The sequence below is a fragment of the Salmo trutta genome, chromosome 22, assembly GCF_901001165.1.
Source record: "Salmo trutta chromosome 22, fSalTru1.1, whole genome shotgun sequence".
Lineage (NCBI taxonomy): Eukaryota > Metazoa > Chordata > Actinopteri > Salmoniformes > Salmonidae > Salmo > Salmo trutta.
This window is the reverse complement of record NC_042978.1, coordinates 34,810,796-34,835,700: the sequence shown is the minus strand read 5'-3', so window position 1 is coordinate 34,835,700 and position 24,905 is coordinate 34,810,796. Positions and strand designations below refer to the sequence as shown.

General features: G+C 41.9%; 1 protein-coding gene across 2 annotated transcripts in view; it reads right to left on the bottom strand.

Moving 5' to 3' along the window:
• LOC115158633 (myosin light chain kinase family member 4) overlaps positions 1-24,905 on the bottom strand; it is an 82,352-nt gene that overhangs the window by 36,478 nt on the left and 20,969 nt on the right. The window contains exons 2-3 of one of the 2 annotated variants that reach the window (XM_029707816.1): positions 11,906-12,092; positions 11,446-11,514 (exon numbers count right to left, since the gene is read on the bottom strand). In XM_029707816.1, coding sequence (XP_029563676.1) covers positions 11,446-11,514; positions 11,906-12,092 — 256 coding nt within the window. Of the gene's footprint in view, positions 1-5,554; positions 5,953-11,445; positions 11,515-11,905; positions 12,093-24,905 lie in introns of those variants that run through there. The other variant, XM_029707817.1, reaches the window with a different exon arrangement.

Here is a 24,905-nt window from a genome sequence, read left to right as displayed (position 1 = left end):
TAGTGTGGTGCATAAGGCACGGCATTCGCCCTACGGAGCGTGTCGTGGATATGATGTCACCTGAGGCAGCTCTCCATACTCATCCTGAGGTGCGTGCAGGTTGTCTGGTAAAGACTGTGCCTGCGCCCAGAAACAGGCCTCCTGAATGTCTTCCCAGCCCTGCACGTCCTGTGCCTATGCCCAGAACCAGGCCTCCTGCACGTCTTCCCATCCTGGTCAAGCCCGTGCCTCCTCCACGGACCAGTCCTCCAGTGGGTCTCCCTATCCTGGTCAAGCCCGTGCCTCCTCCACGGACCAGTCCTCCAGTGTGTCTCCCCATCCTGGTCAAACCCGTGCCTCCTCCACGGACCAGTCCTCCAGTGGGTCTCTCCACCCTCGTCTCTCCTGTGCCACCTCCTCAAACCAGGCCTCCAGCGGGTCTTCCCAGACTGGTGAGTCCAGGGCCTGCGCCCAGAGCCAGGCCTCCTTCATGTCTCCCCAGCCTGGTGAATCCTGAGCCGGATCTGCCAGAGTGGCCCGCCGTGCCGGATCTGCCAGAGTGGCCCGCCGTGCCGGATCTGCCAGAGTGGCCCGCCGTGCCGGATCTGCCAGAGTGGCCCGCCTGTCCTCCGGCCCAGCCCGAGTGGCCCGCCTGTCCTCCGGCCCAGCCCGAGTGGCCCGCCTGTCCTCCGGCCCAGCCCGAGTGGCCCGCCTGTCCTCCGGCCCAGCCCGAGTGGCCCGCCTGTCCTCCGGCCCAGCCCGAGTGGCCCGCCTGTCCTCCAGACCAGCCCGAGTGGCCCGCCTGTCCTCCGGCCCAGTCAGAGTGGTCCGTCTGCCAGGGTCAGCCCGAGTGGCCCGTATGTCCGGCGCAGCTATCGGCGCCACCGAAGTGGGCGACGCCGAAGGTGGAGCGAGGTTCACGTCCCGCACCTGAGCCACCTCCAGGGTAGGTGGGTTGGGGGAGGGAGGGTGTAGCACAGTGCCGTCGTTGACGGCAGCCACCCTCCCTTCCCTCCCTTATTGTTTAGGGGGTATTGTTTATTGGTTTTGTTGGGGTATTTGGGATTTTTTGTGTTTTCTTTTTTAAGGTGCATTCCGGGGTCTGCACCTTTAGGGGGAGGGGGTACTGTCACGTCCTGACCAGCAGAGGGCGTAATTGTATTAGTTTGTGTCAGGACGTGGCAGAGTTTTTGTTTTTCTATGTTTAGTTAATTGAGGTTGGACTCCCAATTGAAGGCAGGTGTGTTGAGTTGCCTTTGATTGGGAGTCCTATATAGTAGTGTGTTTTTTATTGTTTCGTTGATTTTGGCCTTGTGACTTCCAATCAGGCACAGCTGTAGAGGGTTGTGGTTGATTGGGAGTCACACATAAGTTGCCTACGTTTCCTTTGTGTTTCGTGGGTAATTGTTCTTGTCACAGTGGTTGCACCTGCCAAGACTGTGTTGGCTGTCAGTTTTCTTGTTTTGTTTGTACAGTGTTCACGTTACTTAATTAAATCATGTTGAACACTAACTCCACCGCATTTTGGTCCACTTCCTCAGACAGCCGTTACACCAAATGTATTATCTCTTTCTTTCTCTATTACTCTTTTGGTTGGTCACTCTACCTATGGCTCTCTCTCCTTCATCTCTTTCTTTTTACCTCTCAGCTCATCCTGGTCTCATAGTTAAAGTAAATCCAGGACACTTAGTATGATATTTTACATATGGTTACATAAGACAAAATGTTACTTAAGGCAAAAACAAAAGTAGGTTTGCGTGTTTTTATATTTAACCTTTACTTAACTAGGCAAGTCAGTTAAGAACAAATTCTTATTTACAATGACGGCTACCCTGGCCAAAACCTAATCTGGACGACGCTGGGCTAATTGTGCGCCGCCCTATGGGACTCCCAATCACAGCCAGTTGTGATCAAGCCTGGAGTTGAACCAGGGTCTGTAGTGATGCCTTTAGCACTGAAATGCTGTGCCACTCTTGAGCTCACAGACAACTTTAGCATTTTAGCTAATTAGCAACATTGCAAATACTTAGCCTTAGCTAACATTAGCGTTAGCCACCTAGCAACATAGTTAATGTTAGCCACAATAAATTGGAATTCGTAACATATCAAATGTTCAGCAAATTCGTAACATATTGTATGAAATGGATGATGGACATCCTCAAATTAATTCATACCAAAAGAAACTTAACATATCATACTAATTGGAGAGTCTTTACTTTTACGATGTTATGTCTACCCCTGAGTACGGGTTGCTCTGTTCCTCTCTATAGCTGTCTGACACTGTCTTTGCCCTTTGCAACCCAAGTTGGATACATTGTTTTACTTAGTTACTCACCGTGGGAATAATCCTAACTTTCACTTAGACTAAATTAACATTAGACTGAAGTAGACTGAATGAAAATTGACTTAAGTAGAAGATAGGAATCACCCATCTTTTGTTGGTCACTCTACCTACGACTGTCTCCTTCTTCCTCCCTCTCTCTCATTCATATCGGAGTAAACTAAATCTGTCCAGTTAAGTAGACCCTGCGACAAGGAGAGAATCCTTTGTCACATTAGATACAGGCTTCAGAGGGAACTCTCTTCCTCTTACACACATTAGCACAAGGTGGGCAAACTCTCACCCAGAGGACGAACAAATAATACAATATAATATTACTATGGTCATTTAGCCAAGAAAACGTACAAAGCTGTCGACATTGATATATCCAGTATTATGTGGCCCATTTGGGAATCAAACCCACACAATTCTGGTGTTGCCAACATCGTGCTCTTACCCAATGAACCATTGGTACCTCAATTATACAACAACACTGAAACTTACAGCCCTCTGCTACATTTAGGTCCTCTCGTTTTCTTAATCATGTCACTGTGTATTTGAAAAGCTGTTCTGCACTACACTTCTGTCAAACTGGTTGGATCTATGCAATGATGTTGAATCAACATGGAAAACTGATTGGATTTGCAAAAAGTAATCAACGTAAGGGCATTTTGTACTTTTTTCATCAAACTTTTAACCTAAATGCAATGACATTTTTTGTTGATTTCATGTTGAATTCATGTTAGTTGAAAACTAGTTGTAAATCCAAACTAGATGTTGAACTGACGTCTGTGCCCAGTGGGTTACCATGCTGTACCAAAAGCAAATATGAAATACCACCAAATAGGCTACCACAGTTTTGTGGCAATATAACCATCTTAATCTATGTCAAAGCTCATCTGATCTTCTCAATCATGTCCTTCTGTGCTTGTGACAATCGAGCATCGGATACAGTAAGGGAACATGTCATCATATTAGAGGCTGACAGTTACAGGGTTTTAACTGAGTAGTATGATCAGGCAGCTGTAACTCTTCACGAGGAGTGAATTACATCTACTTTATGAATTACAGATTATATTGAGTCTAAAACATGACCATCATACTGCATATGAACTATGTAATGTACATGAAGGGCACAGTGAGGTGAAGTCATACAGTGGGACAGTTATTTTTATGACTATAGAGAGAGTAAAAGGAAAGACAAAGATGTCGCCACCACATGTGACAACCATGTGAGAGTGTGTGTGAGAAAGATGTGCGAGTGAGAAAGATGACGTTAGTTGTTCCATGGGGGGTCCCACATTTTGGCATCAGTTCAAATTGAGCCCTCTTTCTGCCCCAGAACAGAGAGACTGATGAGACAGACATTATTCTGCAGCTTTTGCTGATGTGACAGTATTGCATTCCAATGGCACTTCATGTCTGCTTGATTTTGATTGATTGATTTGATTATTTCAGTGTATACAAAAGGTGTATGAATATACAGTATCAATGTGTCAGGCTTAAAACTGGGAGCATTTAAACAGTGTGCAGCAACTCCAGTGACGGTATTCTGACAACTCCATTTGACGTCCATCAATGATTTACTCAAGTTGTTCCCACTTACTACCTCTGAATTGGACCCAATATTTCTGTCATAGTTATGAGACTCACCAGATCAGTAGCAGAACACAATCATTCAACCAAAACGTGTTATTGCATCATTAAAGTAGACCCTTTCTTTCCAGATCTCAGTAAGAGAAACCTCTCTGTAACTAAATGCAACCGCTGCCGCACTCAGATCACATGGACATAGCTCATATGAGAGATAGCCGGGTCTTCTTTCCAAGGCCTGTGACATGATCAATCAAATATTATGGCCCTCTACCCAGCACGTTGTCTCGCCTGACAGTTGGGGTCTAGTTGTTTTCTCTAGCCATTAAGGCCTAGGATCATAGAAAGTGATCCTGCAAGCCAGATCTCACACTCAATGTAAACTAAGGGCAGTGGTGTAATGTACTTATTAAGCAAAAATACTTGAAAGTAATACTAAAGTCGTTTTTTGGGGGTATTTGTACTTTACTTTACTATTTATATTTTTGACAACTTTTACTTTTACTTCACTATATTCCAAAAGAAAATGATGAACTTTTTACTTAATACATTTTCCCTGACACCCAAAAGTACTCATTACATTTTGAATGCTTAGCAGGACAGGAAAATTTTCTAATTCACACACTTATCAAGAGAACATCCCTGGTCATCCCTCCTGCCTCTGATCTGGCGGACACACTAAACACATGCTTCATTTGTAAGTGATGTCTGAGTGTCGGAGCGTGCTCCTAGCCATCCGTAAATAAAAAAACAGCTTGTTTGCTTAAAATAAGGAATTAAAAATGATTTATACTTTTACTTTAACTTTTGATACTTAAGTATAATTTATCAATTACATTTCCTGTTGATACTTAAGTATATTTAAAAACAAATACTTTTAGACTTTTACTCAAATAGTATTTTACTGGGTGACTTTCACTTTTACTTGAGTCATTTTCTATTAAGGTATCTTTACTTTTACTCAAGTATGACAATTGGATACTTTTTCCACCACTGACTAAGGGCCAGTTTAAGCCTAGTCCTGGACTTAAAAGCATTCTCAATGGAGAATCTACAGGCTTATATTATCTATAGGCTAATTCTGTGTCCAGGACACCGGTTCTAAGTCTTTATCATGGAAAGACAAACACAACAAACTATCACTTTCTTTACAGTGCAAGCAATTTGAACAAGAATTTCAAAGTCACTATAGATTAACATGTCTGTTAGGGTGATAATGTGCCAGCATCTTTCAAGACTTTACTTCAGCCTACAGGCCTACCATTACTCTCACTTTCTGTCTCTCTATCCTATACCATGTTTCCATTATGACAGGATGATGAAAAACAACAAAACATCCTCTGTGTAGAATTTGCTCTACTAACGAAAACTTCCTACTCTGATAGGTCAACAGGTGAACAGAACCTCACCTCTGCAAGAAGATTCAACCAGCCACACCTGCACACCTGCACTATCTGAGCGGGCACTAAACCCTGCAATCATACCCTTTTTAAACTATCGTGCTGGCCCGAACCGTACAGTACTGACTCTTTTCACGTGGTCTTTTCCAGCATGGTGTTTAAGCAACTATGGTGGATGCATAAACCAGCTAGCACAGTACATTCTGGCTCAGCTCAGTAGTATGAATGAACCAATAAAGACAGGGAACAGGTCTATCTGTACCTGCATGTCTGGAGAGGGTGTGTCCCTGTCCTTCTCCCTCTTCCTCTTGTATGTGAATAAATTCCAGATGCGTCTCCATAGGAACGAGGCCACCAGACACACACTCCCTACTATCCAAATATCCTTATCCTTCAGAAAGTTCTCCATGGTAACTACTGATGGTTCTAGATCTCAGAGTCCCTACTCTTCCTTCTGCTCCTCTTCCACGTCTGAGCTCAGAGCTGGATTATTTCCATCTGCCTCTCTCTTGTCGACAGCAGCGATGGGTCTCGGGGGTGATCGGCGGCAGATTGGGGTTGTTGACATGGGCATGACAGTGGGCACCAGGTGTTTACGGAACAACAAGGCCTCTCTTTCTGTCTCTCTCTGACCAATCTGATCTGATCGCTCAGTCGCTCAGACACTCCTCCCACTCCTCTCAGACACTCCTCCCACTCCTCTCAGTCACTCAGACACTCCTCCCACTCCTCTCAGTCACTCCTCTCACTCCTCTCAGTCACTCAGACACTCCTCCCACTCCTCTCAGTCACTCAGACACTCCTCCCACTCCTCTCAGTCACTCCTCTCACTCCTCTCAGTCACTCAGACACTCCTCCCACTCCTCTCAGTCACTCAGACACTCCTCCCACTCCTCTGTCACTCCTCTCAGTCACTCAGACACTCCTCCCACTCCTCTCAGTCACTCAGACACTCCTCCCACTCCTCTCAGTCACTCCTCTCACTCCTCTCAGTCCCTCAGACACTCCTCTCACTCCTCTCAGTCACTCCTCTCACTCCTCTCAGTCACTCCTCTCACTCCTCTCAGTCCCTCAGACACTCCTCTCACTCCTCTCAGTCACTCAGACACTCCTCCCATTTCCCTCGGTCACTCAGACACTCTTCCCACTCCTCTCAGTCACTCAGATGGGGACAACAGGTACATCTCTGCCCAGTCGAGCTGTCCAACACCCCCCCACCCGCTCCTCGGCCCTGTTCCCTCGACCCCCGACCCCTCCACCACCCCCCAGCCAAAGAGGAGAGAACATGCTGTCTCAGAGACGACGAGAGGGGGACATGTGTGTGTGTGTGTGTGTGTGTGTGTGTGTGTGTGTGTGTGTGTGTGTGTGTGTGTGTGTGTGTGTGTGTGTGAGAGAGAGAGAGAGAGTATGTGTGTGTGCATGTCCGTGTGTGTGTGCGTTGGACAGGTGGTGTTAGGTTCAGGGTGTTGGTAGGCTAGCGTTGTCTGGCTAGTGTGTCAGCAGAACCCCAGAGACCATGTGGCGTCCCAAAGTGTGAAGTGCACCACGTCATGGACCCTGGACAAACGTAGTGTACTATGTAGGGAATAGGGTGCCATTTCGGATGCAGCCATGCCTGGTATCCTTTAACTTCGGTGTTAAGTATATCTGTTGCTGTGGAGCCGCTTGCTCCTCCGCTTTATTGCCCTCTCTCTCTCTCTCTCTCTCTCACTCTCTCTCACTCTCTCTCACTCTCTCTCACTCTCTCTCACTCTCCCACTCTCAGTCACACACTCACTTACACACTCACTCACACACTCAATCCCTCACTCACACGTACACACACACATTAATCTGTATGTCTATTTTGTGTCTGCAGGTGCATAATGTGTTTGTGTGCAAGTAACATGTGGCTCTCAACGCCAAGGATAGTGGGTTGATTCCTGCTAGGCCACCCTTAGGAAAATGTATGCACACATGAATGGATAAAATCAGTGGTGGAAAAAGTACCCAATTGTCATACTTGAGTAAAAGTAAAAATAACTTAATAGAAAATGACTCAAGTGAAATGAAAGTCACCCAGTAAAATACTACCTGAGTAAAAGTATGAAAGTATTTGGTTTTAAAAATACTTATAGTGCATTCGGAAAGTATTTAGACCCCTTGGCTTTTTCTAAATTTTGTTACGTTACAGCCTTATTCTAAAATCGATCAAATTGTTTTTTTCCCTCATCAATCCAAACACAATATCACATAATGACAATGCAAAAACAAGTTTTTTAAATTTTTTGCAAAAAAATTATTATGGGTTTCATAAGACTAGAGAATCTTGTTTCTCATGGTCTGAGAGTCTTTAGGTGCCTTTTGGCAAACTCCAAGTGGGCTGTCATGTGCCTTTTACTGAGGAGTGGCTTCCGTCTGGCCACTCTACCATAAAAGCCTGATTGGTGGAGTGCTGCAGAGATGGTTGTCCTTCTGGAAGGTTCTCCCATCTCCACAGAGGAACTGGAGTTCTGTCAGAGTGACCATCGGGTTCTTGGTCACCTCCCTGACCAAGACCTTTCTCCTTTGGGCGGCCAGCTCTAGGAAGAGTCTTGATAGTTCCAAACTTCTTCCATTTAAGAAAGATGGGAGGCCACTGTGTTCTTGGGGACCTTCAATGCTGCAGACATTTCTCGGTACCCTTTCCCACATCTGTACCTCGACAAAATCCTTGTCTATGGACAATTCCTTCAACCTTACGACTTGGTTTTTGCTCTGACATGCACTGTCAACTGTGGGACCTTATATAGAAAGATGTGTACCTTTCCAAATCATGTCCAATCAATTACATTTACCTCAGATGGACTCCAATAAAGTTGTATTGTCACGGTTGTCGTTGGTTAAGGAGGACCAAAACGCAGCAGGTATGTGTAAGCTCATCTTGACGTTTATTAACTCCAAAATGCACACCAAAATAACAAAAAGAGAACGACCGATCAACAAACAGTCTGGTAAGGCGCAAGGCTAAACACAGAACAATCTCCCACCAATACACAGACAAACACACCCAACTAATATAGGACGTCCAATCAAAGGCAACACCAAACAGCTGCCTTCAATTGGAAGTCCACCCCAATTAACTCAACATAGAAACAGATCAACCAGACTACACATAGAAATACATCAACATAGACCATAACTCAAAACCCAGAAATAATAAATCAAACGCCCTCCTAACTAACACACCACCCTGAACCACATAAAACAAATACCCTCTGCCACGTCCTGACCAAACTAAAATGACAATTAACCCTTATACTGGCCAGGACGTGACATGTATAAACATCTCAAGGATGATCAATGAAAGCAAGATGCACCTGAGCTCAATTTCGAGTCTCATAGCAAAGGGTCTAAATACTTATGTAAATAAAATTGCAAAAATTTCTAAAAACCTATTTTTGCTTTGTCATTATGGAGTATTGTGTGTAGATTGATGAGTAAAAAAATATTTAATACATTTTAGAATAAGGCTGTAACGAAACAAAATGTGGAAAAAGTCAAGGGGTCTGAATACTTTCCGAATGCACTGTAAGTATCAAAAGTAAATGCAATTGCAAAAATATACTTAAGTATCAAAAGTAAAAGTAATATCTTTAATTTCAAATTACTTCTATTTGGCAGTCCAAACGCCACCTATGCACTCTGTGAACTATATCCTAGCAGTGGTCTCCTGGACCTTTAACAGGCAGCAGCAGGTGGGAGAGCAGAGAGAGCAGGGGTACGTCCCAAATAGCACCATATTACTGATATAGAACACTATTCCCTATGGGCTCTGGTCAAAATGAATGCAATAAATAGGGAACATGGTGCCATTTGGGACGAAAGCAGGAGTTAGAGAGCAGGACCCATCAGATATACATTTGAAAGGAACCTGACCTCAGTAAGGAACAGAAGAGAAGCTGCCTTGTAAACACAGCTACTAGACAGTGTCTGTTGTGTCGTAAGACATGCCTCTCTTAGATAAACAAGACAGAGAACGAGCAAGGTGCTGTTTAGAATCACTGATCTACAAATCATTGTGCTTTGTAAATACCTATATGTGAATAAGATTTGTGAATCTGTGCAGTGCCTTGATGCCCTGGAACATGCTGAGAGAGATAGTGTAGATGCAGTCAGATTCAAATAGCCAGGGATCTTGAGTTACACATGCAGCCAGAGTCTGATTGGAACATTTCCTTGGGCTCTCATTGGCTGTAGTTTGGGCAACAGTGGTACATATAGAAAGGGAAAGCAGACCAGATTTCATTTGATGTTCAGCCTGAAGAAGACTTCTGTTGTGATGCACAAACACACTCCCAATCCACCCTGGTTCACAAAATACAATCAATCATAGCAGCCATTTTTGAAGGAGGTTGTACTTGAAATTATCATAATATGATTGTTTTTCTACTTTAGTTGTAGGCACTGACAGCAATACACCGCTGTGACAAGACCCCTTCGTATTGGATATCTGACCTCTACAAGTCCACACACTCATGGAAATGAAAAGAAAAAATCCACACAGATACAGTATAGCAGAAATACACTCATGGCATGTTCAATAGCAGCACATTTCTGTGGCTTTCTGTTTAACTATTGTGAAATATACCAACACAACACATCTTACTCAGTCCCTAGACACCACCTTGTGGCGGTTCTTATTCAGATGCTGGTTTCAGTGCTGGCATCTCAGCACAATCACGTCCACTGTAGCGTGTGAGATAGTCTCTGAATGCAGAATCACAGAGCCTTAGCCTCCTCTTTACTATAACCACAGGCTATACCCATAGGCTATAACCACAGGCTATACCCACAGGCTATACCCACAGGCTATACCCACAGGCTATAACCACAGGCTATAACCACAGGCTATAACCACAGGCTATACCCACATGCTATAACCAAAGGCTACACCCACAGGCTACACCCACAGGCTTTACCCACAGGCTATAACCACAGGCTACACCCACAGGCTATACCCACAGGCTATACCCACAGGCTATAACCACAGGCTATAACCACAGGTTATACCCACAGGTTATACCCACAGGTTATACCCACAGGCTATACCCACAGGCTATACCCACAGGCTATACCCACAGGCTATAACCACTGGCTATACCTACAGGCTATAACCACAGGCTATACCCACAGGCTATAACCACAGGATAAAAACACAAGGCTCTGAATAGGAGAGTGAACACAGGCTTAGCTTAGTGAGTCAAGTCAAGTATATTTGTCATATGCACACAGGGCTCTAAATTAAAAAAAAATAATTGATAGCACTGGTGCTCCGAATTTAAAAAAGTTAGGGGCACTACATGAAATAATACAGCCTATATTGGGCCAATATAAATTCTAGGTACTTTTGAAGCACATGGTATGCCCTATAAACTAATATGTAACACTGTAAATACCTGTCATTGAAATTACAAAGTCATTTGTGGAATATTAGGTTTCTACATTGTTTAAATGCACTATTTTCTGATTGAGATGCATTACATTGAACATTGTACACTGTCTCTTTAAAAACGTCAGATTTGTGATGACTACATGTAGATATGTCATTCATTGCTATGATATTTTTTTTGATTGAACCTTTATTTTATCAGAGTCATAGTCATTGATCTCCTGAAGTAGAAGCTATCCCTTTCCCTTTTATTTCTGCGCCCCCAAATGTTTTAATATACTGGTAAAGATACCACGTTGTTAGCTAGCTAGCCAATGAGGCAATGTGCCTGAACAACATGTAAAGAAAGGTTGATGCGCGAGTAGTTTTAGAATGCCCAAGGCATGGTTTATGAATATAAAATGTGGTCCCGGTCAGATCTTTTGACCTGGTTGGGCTAGAAGTAAGCCGTTTTCACTGTAGTAATTGTGCAGCCATAATGCTAACGAATATGTTCTCCCTTGTTTCTCTAGGGCACTTGGAAACAACGGTACAGTGAAGCCTCATCATTACAAAAATGATTATCTGGGAGACACAGTGCTCCCAAAATAAAACTCCTGGTTGCACAGCAAAATATTTCATTGCAAATGGTCGCACTTTAGAGCCCTGTATGCACAGGATACACAAGGTACACAGTACAATTAAATTCTTAATTAGGTTCACACTTGACAATGATGTCGTAAAGATAGGGGTAATGGTCCTACCTGTTGATAGTCTCCTTTCTTCTCCACTTGTTTGAGGATGAGGGGCAATAGCTGAGGGCAGGGGCTACCCTAAATGTGAGAGGAAGAGAGGTACAGGTGAGAGGATGAAGAGAGTATATGGTGAGAATTCGGGGTAGCCTGAAAGGTGAGATGATGAGGGGTTAAGTTAAGGGGGTTATGGTTATGTTATGTTATGAATGAGGGTTGGGGGGAAAAGATGATACATTTAAGGGGTAAGAGAATGAGGGGTAAAGGTATAGGTGAAGATTTTGGGTGCAGACTCCACTGTTGGAGGTGGTGTAGGTGAGGATCGGTGGTGATAGCCCTACCTGTTCAGTTAAAGATGAGAATGGGGGTGATGATCCTACTTGTCGAGGGTTAAGGTATGAATGAGGGTACAGATAAGAGATAAGAGGATGGAGGGGAACAAATATGTGAGTATTTGGGGTGCTGGCCCAACCTGTTGTTCTCCCTCCTGCTCCACATGTTTGAGCTCCCAGAAGCTCCTCATGGTCTCCACCTTCTCCAGGTGTCGGCAAGCGGCAAGCGGCAAGCGGGTCTGATGGACTTTGCCATTCTGCTTTCTGCTTTGTGGGGCTGACTCACTGCTACGGCCTTCACAGCATGGGGAAGGCTTCTTGTCCGACCTACAACCACAACGTACAAACAAACAAAATTAGATCAGTTTGGAATAGAATAGAAGAATATTGTATTGCCCATGAGAGGAAATATGTCTCTCCCATATAATATTGAATTGCACATCTAAGAGAAGAGTGGCACATGTGTGTACCAATAGGACCCATGGGCTGTGAGTAGCTCCGTTTGTACCGACAAAACTGGTTATATGTAGAAACCAGACAACAAAGATGAAATTAAGCCTCTAAAATCAATAAATAAACATTTCCCCAAGCAAATGGGAGAGAGTGAGTGGTCAGTTATGTACAACAGTTGGTAAAGCGGCGCGGCGACACAAATCCAACAAGCCATGGCTTCCCCCAGAGGAAAAGACAAGGAGCAACTTGGTAACCCAAACAAGAATAATGACCAGCTGAAGGATATCCAGGAAAACAAAGCTAAAATGATCTCAATGCTCACCTCACCAAAACTAACTGGTACAATCTGTTGTTAAAGAAGTACATTCGCTATCGTGTCAGACATGCACAAACGAGGCGTGTGCATGAACGAACAAGGCAACAAAATGAGCATTTTGGAAACAAAGTTGCAAACTTTAGAAGATGAATTGGACCAGCAAGAATACAGAATGAGACAAAACAACATGAGAATATTGTCCTTACTGGAAGATGAGGAAAAGGAGATATTTCCAGCTACATTGTCAAACTGATATCAGAAGAGGTTGACGTGGGTATATCATCAGAGGATCTGGAACGATGCCATAGAATCGGCATGAAACAGAAGAACGCTAAATACCCTCGCATGGTAATCTTCAAGCTGTGGAACTATCAGATCAAAGTCAACATTATGAAGGCACAGGGGGGAAAGGAGATCAAAATCCAAGGCCAGTCCATTTATTTCATACAGGACCTGTCTGCTAGGTTGAGAAGAGTGGTGCCGTTTAAGATTAGGGAGGATGATTTTTTTTTATGAGCATAGCCTTATTTCTATTACAGCATGTTGGATGACTGTTATTCATATTCCATTCACCCAGTTCAATACAACATTGATAGGTTTAGGCTACTACATGATACTCTAATTTTCACTATACCCATCATGAGGTTGCTACAACCTAGCCTACAAATAAAAGTTCAATGCGTAGGTACACAGGTCGAGAGAAAAATGTGAGTAATCAAGGTGACAGACAGTGACACATTCAATACCGCCTTGCACGCTCTTGCCTGCATCTAGCTGATCTAGGGTGTAATCATTAGTCCAAACAGTTGCAAACAAGAGATTCTATTGGATAAATTCAGGTTTGTCCTAGTTTCATTATCCTAGTTTCATTCCGCTTATTTCCGTTTAAGAAAGGTTTTTCAACAGAATCGGTGGAATGAATAGACGACCCCTGATCACCCGCACACACAGTTCACTTTCATAGCAGCTACATACACAGATTATACCAAACATTAGGATTCTTGACATAAACCGGTGCGCCTGGGAACTACTGCCAAAGCCCGTTCAAAGGCACACATACACATACACAACCCATGTCTCAATTGTCTCAAGGCTTATTAAATCCTTCTTTAACCTGTCTCCTCCCCTTCATCTGCACTAATTGAAGTGGATTTAACAAGTGACATCAATAAGGGATCATAGCTTTCAACTGGATTCACCTGGTCAGTCTATGTCATGGAAAGAGCAGGTAGGTTGATAGGTTGGAGGACGTCCTCTGGAAGTTGTCATAACTACAGTGTAAGTCTATGGAATGGGTTGAGAACCATGAGCCTCCTAGGTTTTCTATTGAAGTCAATGTACCCAGAAGAGGACGGAAACTAGCTGTCATCCGGCTACACCATGGTGCTACCCCAGAGGGTGCTGTTGAGGCTACTGTATACCTTTATTGCAAAAAAACAGTGTGTTTTAGTCAGTTATTTGGTGAAGTGAAATACAGTATTTAGTGTGGTTTTATCTAAAAAGGCTAACTTTTTTTTTATCTTTCACTATTTACATTTTTATGAAAACCACTGAGGAGGATTGTCCTCCCCTTCCTCCTCTGTGGAACCTCCACTAGCCGAGAAACAAACCTGCAAGGAATACATTCCGATCAGTCACTGGGAGGAAAGGAATGAAATCTCAGCTCCACGGCTGCTTCCCAGCTGTGCTGTGGATATGGAAAGAAACGGAAAGGATGGCATTCACAAGCACAGAGGAAGCTCTAAACAAGCTACAACAAAAACTTTCCAGTTGAAGGAGGAGAGCCCCCTGCCCTGAGGATAGGACAAAACGGGGAAAAGGAATAAGCACTCTCGGCTACATACAGTGATGTCTAAGACCAGCTTATCATAAATTGAGATAATATTATTTCTCCCTCCCCAATATACAATCTATACTCTACTTTCCCCAAGTAACTTTTCTTCTCTAGGAAGTAATGATAAAAGTAGCTGATACCAATGGGCTACATGGACACTGAAAAGACAATACAAAGGGGAAACATAGTGTGTATGTCGTTAACCGTTCTATGGATGTGTGTATGTGGGCGTGTAGGTGTAGGTGTAGGTGTGTGTGGGTGTACTGTATGTGTGTGTGTGTGCCTCTGCATGTGAATGGAAGTGTGGGGGAGGGTGAAGGATGATAGGTTGTGACAAGCTTGGCTTGGATGGACGAGGGTGGGAAAGGATGGGAAAGGATGGGAGCGTGGGACAAGGTTGGCTTGGGTGGGGAGGGGGTAAAGGGGGGAGGAATATATGGAGGGGAGGTGGAGAGAGAATGGCTTGTTCTGGGAAAGATGGAAGAAAGTATTGATGTATACTACAATGTCATTTTATTTATTTTTTGTGACTTGCAAAACTGCTGTAAAATGAATACGAGTTCTGGCCAAACTAGGAGACGACATCAAGTCATTATTACTCCTTGTTCGACATTATAGTTAAGATCCAATGCTGGTTATTGGTAAAGTGGAGATGGACTCTATCCAAAGGATTGGGACAGGGAAGCTGGGAAGTCATCAAATACTTGCCTGAAGTATGTGTGATTCCTCCACTCATCTCACTTCAGCCTCTTGGTGGATCCACTCTCCCCAAGTAGAGCCCCACCAGCAACTGTACTTTCATTTAATTCACAAGGCATTACAAACTGACCACAGTATTTAAGTGGTAGTCTTTCTCCAATTATTTACATGACATAATCCACAGATTTTTGGTACGTTAGGGGAGGAGTTAGAGCTTAAAAGCCCTAAAAAGGCATAGAGCCTCAAAGTACAACGAAGTACTTGCTTTATGTTTATTGTGTGTTTTCTGTTAAATGTTTGCTAAGCCTATATGTTTACATGTTTTATATATGTAAAGGATACAATAATTATGTATTCATACTATGACACTTCCATATCCATGGGATGTTCACCGCTCTCATATGACGTCTGCTAAAATGTTTATCTGGTTCTTCAATGACAGACGGAACTGACAAGATTAACTTTGATTCTATACAACTAAAGGCCAACAAAATCCAGTGTATTACATGGAATGAGCACAGACTTCATGATGGCTACAAAAACATTACATGAGATTATCAGCAGATGTGATTTTCCTGCAAGAGCTACACTTCAAAAATGTAAAATGTAATATTTAATGTGGAGCTGGGTTGGAGAGTCATATGCTGCCACCTACTGTAGTAACAGCAGAGGTCTAGTCATCTTGATAAAAAAGAATACACCCTTTCCCTTATATCCCAGCACAGGGACCGAGAAGGATGTTTTCTCATATTGCAAATACACGTTCATTGTATATCCCCCCAGAGACAACCCTGCTTTTATTTTAGATAGAACTCAAGCTATATTAGATCAAACCCAGACAGAAACTATTATTTTAGTAGGTGCCCTAAATCAAGCATTCAGCAAGTTAGACAGACATAGCAATAAAAAAGGGAAAACCAAGGAGTTTCCAAAGAGGCCAGGACAACTAGAGATTATTATTCCCAACTACAAAAGACTACTCCTTTTATTCTCAAAGTAAGAAAAGCTATTCCAGAATTGACTATATTTTTTATGCACTTAACAATACTGTATACTGGTTTCTAAAATCCATGATATAGTGATATCAGATCATTCTCCTGTATAATGCTTAATTACACCAACAGAAAATACAGTTATGTATTAAATACGTAAACAAAAAAATAAAGACCTTTAACATTACAAATGTAGCCACCACATAATTTGGGATGCTTTTAAGGCATACATTAGGGGAATGATAATCTCATACTCGGCAAAAGTTACATCTGAGTTAGAAGTTCAAATGAAACAACCCATAAACAAATCGTTACAAGGTAATGAAGAAACTAACATTTCTGAACTTAAATAGTAATATGATCTTGTACTTTTGAAGAGTGCCAACAACTACAGTTTAAACTAAAATAAAGCATACTATGTAATGGCAAATAAACCTGGCAAACACCTCGCAGCCCTCACAAAACAAATACACGCCAAACTAGTTATAATTTTAAAAGATACAGATACAAATGCTTTAATTAGAAACAACAATGCAATTAATAAAAAAATGTAAAGCTTCAATGAAAAACAGAATTAAATAATAGTTGGACTGATACTACAGCCTTCTTAGACTCAATAACCCTGAAGCAACTATCATTAGATAAAAATGTATCACAAAAAATAGAAAGAAAATGTATATTAGACACTGTTAAAACAGTCGCTTGGAGAAAAGCACCAGGGATGGACAGCTTTCCCATAGAATTGTATTTTATATTCTGGGACAAAGTGGCCTTTTCCATTAAAAACGTTGGAAGTATTCAACTTTCCAGCTGAAATAATACATTTAAAAAATATTATATAAATATCCTAAAGCAAAAATATACACAAATAATACTTTCTGTTAAAAATGCTTTAGAAAGGGACATGAGGCAGGGATGTCTCCTGTTTGCACTGGCAATTGAACCGCTTGCAGAAAGATTTAGACCGGACCCAAACGTAACAGGTATCAGTATTGGTAAACATGAATATAAACAATGCCGACAATTTTCTGATATACCTGACTAATATAAAAAAGTCAATGCACCCCTTGTAAAAAAATTCTATATTGAATACTCTAAAATCTCAGGGTATAAAATGAACATGGAAAAAAACGGAAGAAAAAAAAGAATAATTTATAATCTACCAAACATATGGAGGATTAGCCCCTTTTTTTCAAATTTTTGCCTAAAATGACTTACCCAAATCTAACTGCCTGTAGCTCAGGCCCTGAGGCAAGGATATGCATGTTCTAGTTCACAAAATGTTGACCTGAAAGCTTTTGGACATCAGAGCAATGTTGAGGGAAAAATATACTTCTGGGCATGCTATAAAGAACAAAAGTTATGGTCAGTTAGAAAGCTAGCTGTCAGAAGTTTAACAATCTAAGTTTACTTTTAAACCATCTGCATATTCAAGACATGGCATATTGAGGTGTGGTGAGATACACAACGGGTTGGACAATTCTCTTTTCGTCACTTATACGGAAGAAGCTCTTACTTAAATGTTGGAAGTCAAATGATACTCTATCATTAAGAGAATGGAAGAATCAAATGCTTTATTTAAGTATTGAAAAAAATCTACGGACAGAAACAACATAACACAATTTGAAGTCATGTGGGGCATTAGAAACAACATTGGGTGTGTGTAACTGTCATGTACTGACCAGTATAAGGGGTTATTGGTTATTGTAGTTTGGTCAGGACGTGGCAGGGGATATTTGTTTTATGTGGTTTGGGGTTTTTGGGTAATGTTCTTGTTTTGTATTTCTATGGTTTTCTATGTTGTGTATTTCTTTGTGTTGGCCTGGTATGGCTCTCAATCAGGAACAGCTGTACATCATTGTTACTGATTGAGAGTCATACTTAAGTAGCCCTGTTTTCACCTGTCCCTTTGTGGGAAGTTGTTGTTGTACTGCTGTGTGTTAGCCTGCAACACTGTTCGTTCGATCGTTTTCTTGTTTTGTTTATTACGTGTTCTAATAAAGTAAAGATGAGCACTCAACCCGCTGCGCCTTGGTCCATTACGTACAACGACCGTTTCAGTAACGATGTGCGCTGAGAGTCGGGAAGCAAGTTCAGGGAGTGAGTGTTTTAATAAATAAACACAACATAATACAAAATAAGAAACACGGACAACGCACAGACATGAAACTAAAACAGAAACAATAACACCTGGGGAAGGAACCAAGGGGAGTGACATATATATAGGGAAGGTAATCAGGGAAGTGATGGAGTCCAGGTGAGTCTGATGTAACGATGGTGACAGGTGTGCGCCATAATGAGCAGCCTGGTGACCTAGAGGCCGGAGTGGGAGCACGCGTGACAGTGTGGATACAGTGGGAACATGTGGGTCTGAGCAAGTGGGACGTCATTAATGTTTGTGGAAATGTATGTAAATGTTAAGTTGTCTATTATTTTTGTCTATGTATGTTTTTTTATTGTAACGAATTCTAATAATAATGTAAAATAATATATTACCAAACAAATAATATGAAATACACATCTACAGGTCCTAATACAGTATCATTCAATCATCAGATTCCAGCTCCATTGAAGCTGTCTATATCTGAGAATGATGGCAGTGCTTTGAAATACTGGTAGCTGTAAAGATCTTACTCTCAATCTCTCTCGCTAATCTCGCTAATCCGCCATGCCAATGGGACAGTTTTACAGTCTAACTCTGTTGAGTGATGGTACAAAGCAGGCACCTATACTGATACCCCATGCGGCGACAGCAGGCTTAGCTTTTTCCCTGCTGATCCCCAAGGACAGCTAGTGACTGCTGATATATTTATCTGCATAGTGGCAATGAGGTTCCCAAGCCTAACAATTACAGAGGTCATCTCAACAAGTGTATAATGTGACATGATGACAACTCCTTTGGGGTGTTCCAAACAACAATTAGTGATCCTTAAATTAGTTTTAAGCAACTATATGAGTCTGTGAAATTTGACACTTCTGTATATCGCCAGATCAGCAAGTGGTCAACAGGCTCAGGTTAGTATTGTGCTGACCCAAACCACATTATACTGCTGTGGATATTATCTTTTCACACTGTCCTTAAAACCATAGTTCTGGCAACTTTGATGGATTCGTAAGTAGACCAGGGCTTGGCTCGGCTCAGCTCATTAGTGTGAAAAGGGTTTTACAGACGTCAGCAAGGGCCAGCGGTCTGCAAATTCAGGTTAGTCCCGCAGACTGCTGCCTCCCTCCCATCCCACTCCCCTCAAGGTCGTCTTTCTTCTTCCTCAGAATCAAAGGGACTATTTATCAGTGTTGTATTTCACCCTCAGTCAGCAGTGTTGAAACCACACAGCCTGCCAGGCAGAAACACACCTGTTCTTCCTCTCTATTTCTGTCCTGTGCCACGCACAGTTTATTTTACAACATTCAAAGCAACTTATATGTCTACATTACAGAACACAAATATTAAAACACAAAAGCCTTAAGAGACTTAACCAAATCATGTTAGAAACATTGGACAATGGTTAGTGGGATCAGTTTGCCACCCGCTGACATACATGATGATTCAACGCAAAAGTCTCAGCTTCGAATCATTTAGGAGATGTTTAGCCCAATGGAGATAAGTCCATATCTCTTAGTATCACCTCTTTGTCTCTATAGACGGGTTGCCTGACAACATCACAAAAATGATGTGCGTGCATCGCAGGGGCGAAAGGCTGTGTGTTGTTATGATTCTGAACGATCAGATAGTTAGCAACAAGAAGCTGCCGTGTGGGGAATCATAGGTGTCTTGTTTCAGCTAGTTTATCTTGTTCTTGATACCATGTCTTGTTTAGAGGTGTTTTGACTGATGTCACGTCTATGCTAATATGGCTAAAATGCATTACCTACCTAACCAACTGTAACGATGCATTTGAGATACAACAAGTGCTCATTGTGCAAATGTATTTATGTTTTCAATAAACATTTGGAGACAAAATATAGTCTACATCCCTGTCTCTTTTGCCCCAAAGTTGTGCACCATCGGTTTTGTTGCTAAACAACCAACCTGTCTATCATGAATATGTGGGAGCGTTACCAGAATAGGTTACCACAATGGGTTACTAGAATAGGTTACCACAATGGGTTACTAGAATAGGTTACCACAATGGGTTACTAGAATAGGTTACCACAATGGGTTACTAGAATAGGTTACCACAAGGAGTTACTATAATAGGTTACCACAATGGGTTACTAGAATAGGTTACCAGAATGGGTTACTAGAATAGGTTACCAGAATGGGTTACTAGAATAGGTTACCACAATGGGTTACTAGAATAGGTTACCACAAGGAGTTACTAGAATAGGTTACCACAATGGGTTACTAGAATAGGTTACCACAATGGGTTACTAGAATAGGTTACCACAATGGGTTACTAGAAAAGGTTACCAGAATGGTTTACTAGAATAGGTTACCACAATGGGTTACTAGAATAGGTTACCACAATGGGTTACTAGAATAGGTTACCAGAATGGGTTACTAGAATAGGTTACCACAATGGGTTACTAGAATAGGTTACCACAAGGAGTTACTAGAATAGGTTACCAGAATGGGTTACTAGAATAGGTTACCACAATGGGTTACTAGAATAGGTTACCACAATGGGTTACTAGAATAGGTTACCACAAGGAGTTACTAGAATAGGTTACCACAATGAGTTACTAGAATAGGTTACCACAATGGGTTACTAGAATAGGTTACCACAATGGGTTACTAGAATAGGTTACCACAATGGGTTACTAGAATAGGTTACCACAATGGGTTACTAGAATAGGTTACCACAATGGGTTACTAGAATAGGTTACCAGAATGGGTTACTAGAATAGGTTACCACAATGGGTTACTAGAATAGGTTACCACAATGGGTTACTAGAATAGGTTACCACAATAGGTTACTAGAATAGGTTACCACAATGGGTTACTAGAATAGGTTACCACAAGGAGTTACTAGAATAGGTTACCACAATGAGTTACTAGAATAGGTTACCAGAATGGGTTACTAGAATAGGTTACCAGAATGGGTTACCAGAATAGGTTACCAGAATGAGTTACTAGAATAGGTTACCAGAATGGGTTACTAGAATAGGTTACCAGAATGAGTTACTAGAATAGGTTACCAGAATGGGTTACCAGAATAGGTTACCAGAATGGGTTACCAGAATAGGTTACCAGAATGGGTTACTAGAATAGGTTACCAGAATGAGTTACTAGAATAGGTTACCAGAATGGGTTACTAGAATAGGTTACCAGAATGGGTTACCAGAATAGGTTACCAGAATGGGTTACCAGAATAGGTTACCAGAATGGGTTACTAGAATAGGTTACCAGAATGAGTTACTAGAATAGGTTACCAGAATGGGTTACTAGAATAGGTTACCAGAATGGGTTACCAGAATAGGTTACCAGAATGGGTTACTAGAATAGGTTACCAGAATGAGTTACTAGAATAGGTTACCAGAATGGGTTACTAGAATAGGTTACCAGAATGGGTTACTAGAATAGGTTACCACAATGGGTTACTAGAATAGGTTACCAGAATGGTTTACTAGAATAGGTTACCAGAATGGTTTACTAGAATAGGTTACCACAATGAGTTACTAGAATAGGTTACCACAATGGGTTACTAGAATAGGTTACCAGAATGGTTTACTAGAATAGGTTACCAGAATGGTTTACTAGAATAGGTTACCAGAATGGTTTACTAGAATAGGTTACCACAATGAGTTACTAGAATAGGTTACCACAATGGGTTACTAGAATAGGTTACCAGAATGGTTTACTAGAATAGGTTACCAGAATGAGTTACTAGAATAGGTTACCAGAATGGTTTACTAGAATAGGTTACCAGAATGGGTTACTAGAATAGGTTACCACAATGGGTTACTAGAAAAGGTTACCAGAATGGTTTACTAGAATAGGTTACCACAATGGGTTACTAGAATAGGTTACCAGAATGGGTTACTAGAATAGGTTACCAGAATGGGTTACTAGAATAGGTTACCAGAATGGGTTACTAGAATAGGTTACCACAATGGGTTACTAGAATAGGTTACCAGAATGGTTTACTAGAATAGGTTACCACAATGGGTTACTAGAATAGGTTACCAGAATGGGTTACCAGAATAGGTTACCACAATGGGTTACTAGAAAAGGTTACCAGAATGGTTTACTAGAATAGGTTACCACAATGGGTTACTAGAATAGGTTACCAGAATGGGTTACCAGAATAGGTTACCAGAATGGGTTACTAGAATAGGTTACCACAATGGGTTACTAGAATAGGTTACCACAATGGGTTACTAGAATAGGTTACCACAATGGTTTACTAGAATAGGTTACCACAATGGGTTACTAGAATAGGTTACCAGAATGGGTTACCAGAATAGGTTACCAGAATGGGTTACTAGAATAGGTTACCACAATGGGTTACTAGAATAGGTTACCACAAGGAGTTACTAGAATAGGTTACCACAATGGGTTACTAGAATAGGTTACCACAATGAGTTACTAGAATAGGTTACCACAAGGAGTTACTAGAATAGGTTACCACAATGGGTTACTAGAATAGGTTACCACAATGAGTTACTAGAATAGGTTACCAGAATGGTTTACTAGAATAGGTTACCACAATGGGTTACTAGAATAGGTTACCACAATGAGTTACTAGAATAGGTTACCAGAATGGTTTACTAGAATAGGTTACCAGAATGGGTTACTAGAATAGGTTACCACAATGGGTTACTAGAATAGGTTACCACAATGGGTTACTAGAATAGGTTACATTTTTACATTTACATTTTAGTCATTTCGCAGACGCTCTTATCCAGAGCGACTTACAGTAGTGAATGCATACATTTCATACATGGCCCCCCGTGGGAATCAAACCCACAACCCTGGCATTGCAAACACCATGCATTGCAAATACCATGCTCTACCAACTGAGCTACAGGCAAGGCTACCAAGGTTACCACAATGGGTTACTAGAATAGGTTACCAGAATGGGTTACTAGAATAGGTTACCACAATGGGTTACTAGAATAGGTTACCAGAATGGGTTACTAGAATAGGTTACCACAATGGGTTACTAGAATAGGTCACCAGAATGGGTTACTAGAATAGGTTACCACAATGGGTTACTAGAATAGGTTACCACAAGGAGTTACTAGAATAGGTTACCACAAGGAGTTACTACCAGAATGGGTTACTAGAATAGGTTACCAGAAGGGATTACTAGAATAGGTTACCAGAATGAGTTACTACCAGAATGGGTTACTAGAATAGGTTAGCAGAATGGGTTAATAGAATAGGTTACCAGAAGGGATTACTAGAATAGGTTACCAAAATAGGTTACTAGAATAGGTTAGCAGAATGGGTTACTAGAATAGGTTACCACAATGAGTTACTAGAATAGGTTAGCAGAATGGGTTACTAGAATAGGTTACCACAATAGGTTACTAGAGGAGGGTATGGAGAGGAAGTGGGATTGAGGTGTCAGAATGTAGATGATGATTAAGAAATGGATTCCTGCGAGAAGGTGATAATGTTGTGGTTTAACTAAACGACTAGGGAGACACTGCTGGAGAGGAAACCATCAACATACCAGCAGTCAAGTGACAGCTCTCACTGAAGAACAAGCGCTAATAACTTGAAGTTTCTATCCAAGTCATCTTTCTCAAGCGAGTCTCAATACCAGACTTATGCATAAACCATTTCTACTACTCCTTTTAAAGAAAACCCAAAAGCACCAGGAAACTCTGCTAGCACACCACAAACAGTCAGTCCCTCCCTAGTAACTCTTGACACGTGACCCGGCTACAACCCTGACCAGCCGCCGGTCAGTTTTTTTGGGGCTTTTTTTAATAGTATATTAAAAGCAGCATTTGCATGCCTTATTGGGGCATCAGAGGGGCAGAGGGGTGGGAGGGTAAAGACTATGTACAGAGGGGTTAGGGGTTAAAGGCTATGGACAGAGGGGTTAGGATTTAAAGGCTATGGACAGAGGGGTTAGAGGTTAAAGGCAATGGACAGAGGGGTTAGGGGTAAAATGCTATGGATAGAGGGGTTAGAGGTTAAAGGCAATGGACAGAGGGGTTAGGGGTAAAATGCTATGGATAGAGGGGTTAGGGGTTAAATGCTATGGAAAGAGGGGTTAGGGGTTAAAAGCTATAGACTGAGGGGTTAGGGGTTAAATGCTGTGGACACAGGGGTTAGGGGTAAAAGGCTATGGATAGAGGGGTTAGGGGTTAAAGGAGCATTTATAGCAGCATTTGCATGCCTTATTTACAAGGCCGACGGCTGCCCAGAACAGACATCAGAGAACATCTAGGACCTCAGTGTTCCTGGCAGGGGGTGTAGAGTCACCCCAGGGGGGTGTAGGGTCACCCACTTTAAAATGGGTTATTTTTGGAGCATCAGAGAAGCAGAGTGGTGGGAAGTCAACGGTTATGGACAGAGGGGTTAGCGGTTAAAGGAAGGCAGGCAGGCTATCAACAGTACAAGGAACATTCCATTGGTAAAAGATTGATTGTTGTAAAGTAGTCTGGTAGAGTGTTGTAAAGTAGTCTGGTAGAGTGGTGTAAAGTAGTCTGGTAGAGTGTTGTAAAGTAGTCTGGTAGAGTGTTGTAAAGTAGTCTGGTAGAGTGGTGCAAAGTAGTCTGGTAGAGTGGTGTACAGTAGTCTGGTAGAGTGGTGTACAGTAGTCTGGTAATGTGGTGTACAGTAGTCTGGTAGAGTGGTGTACAGTAGTCTGGTAGAGTGGGGTACAGTAGTCTGGTAGAGTGTTGTACAGTAGTCTGGTAGTGTGGTGTACTGTAGTCTGGTACAG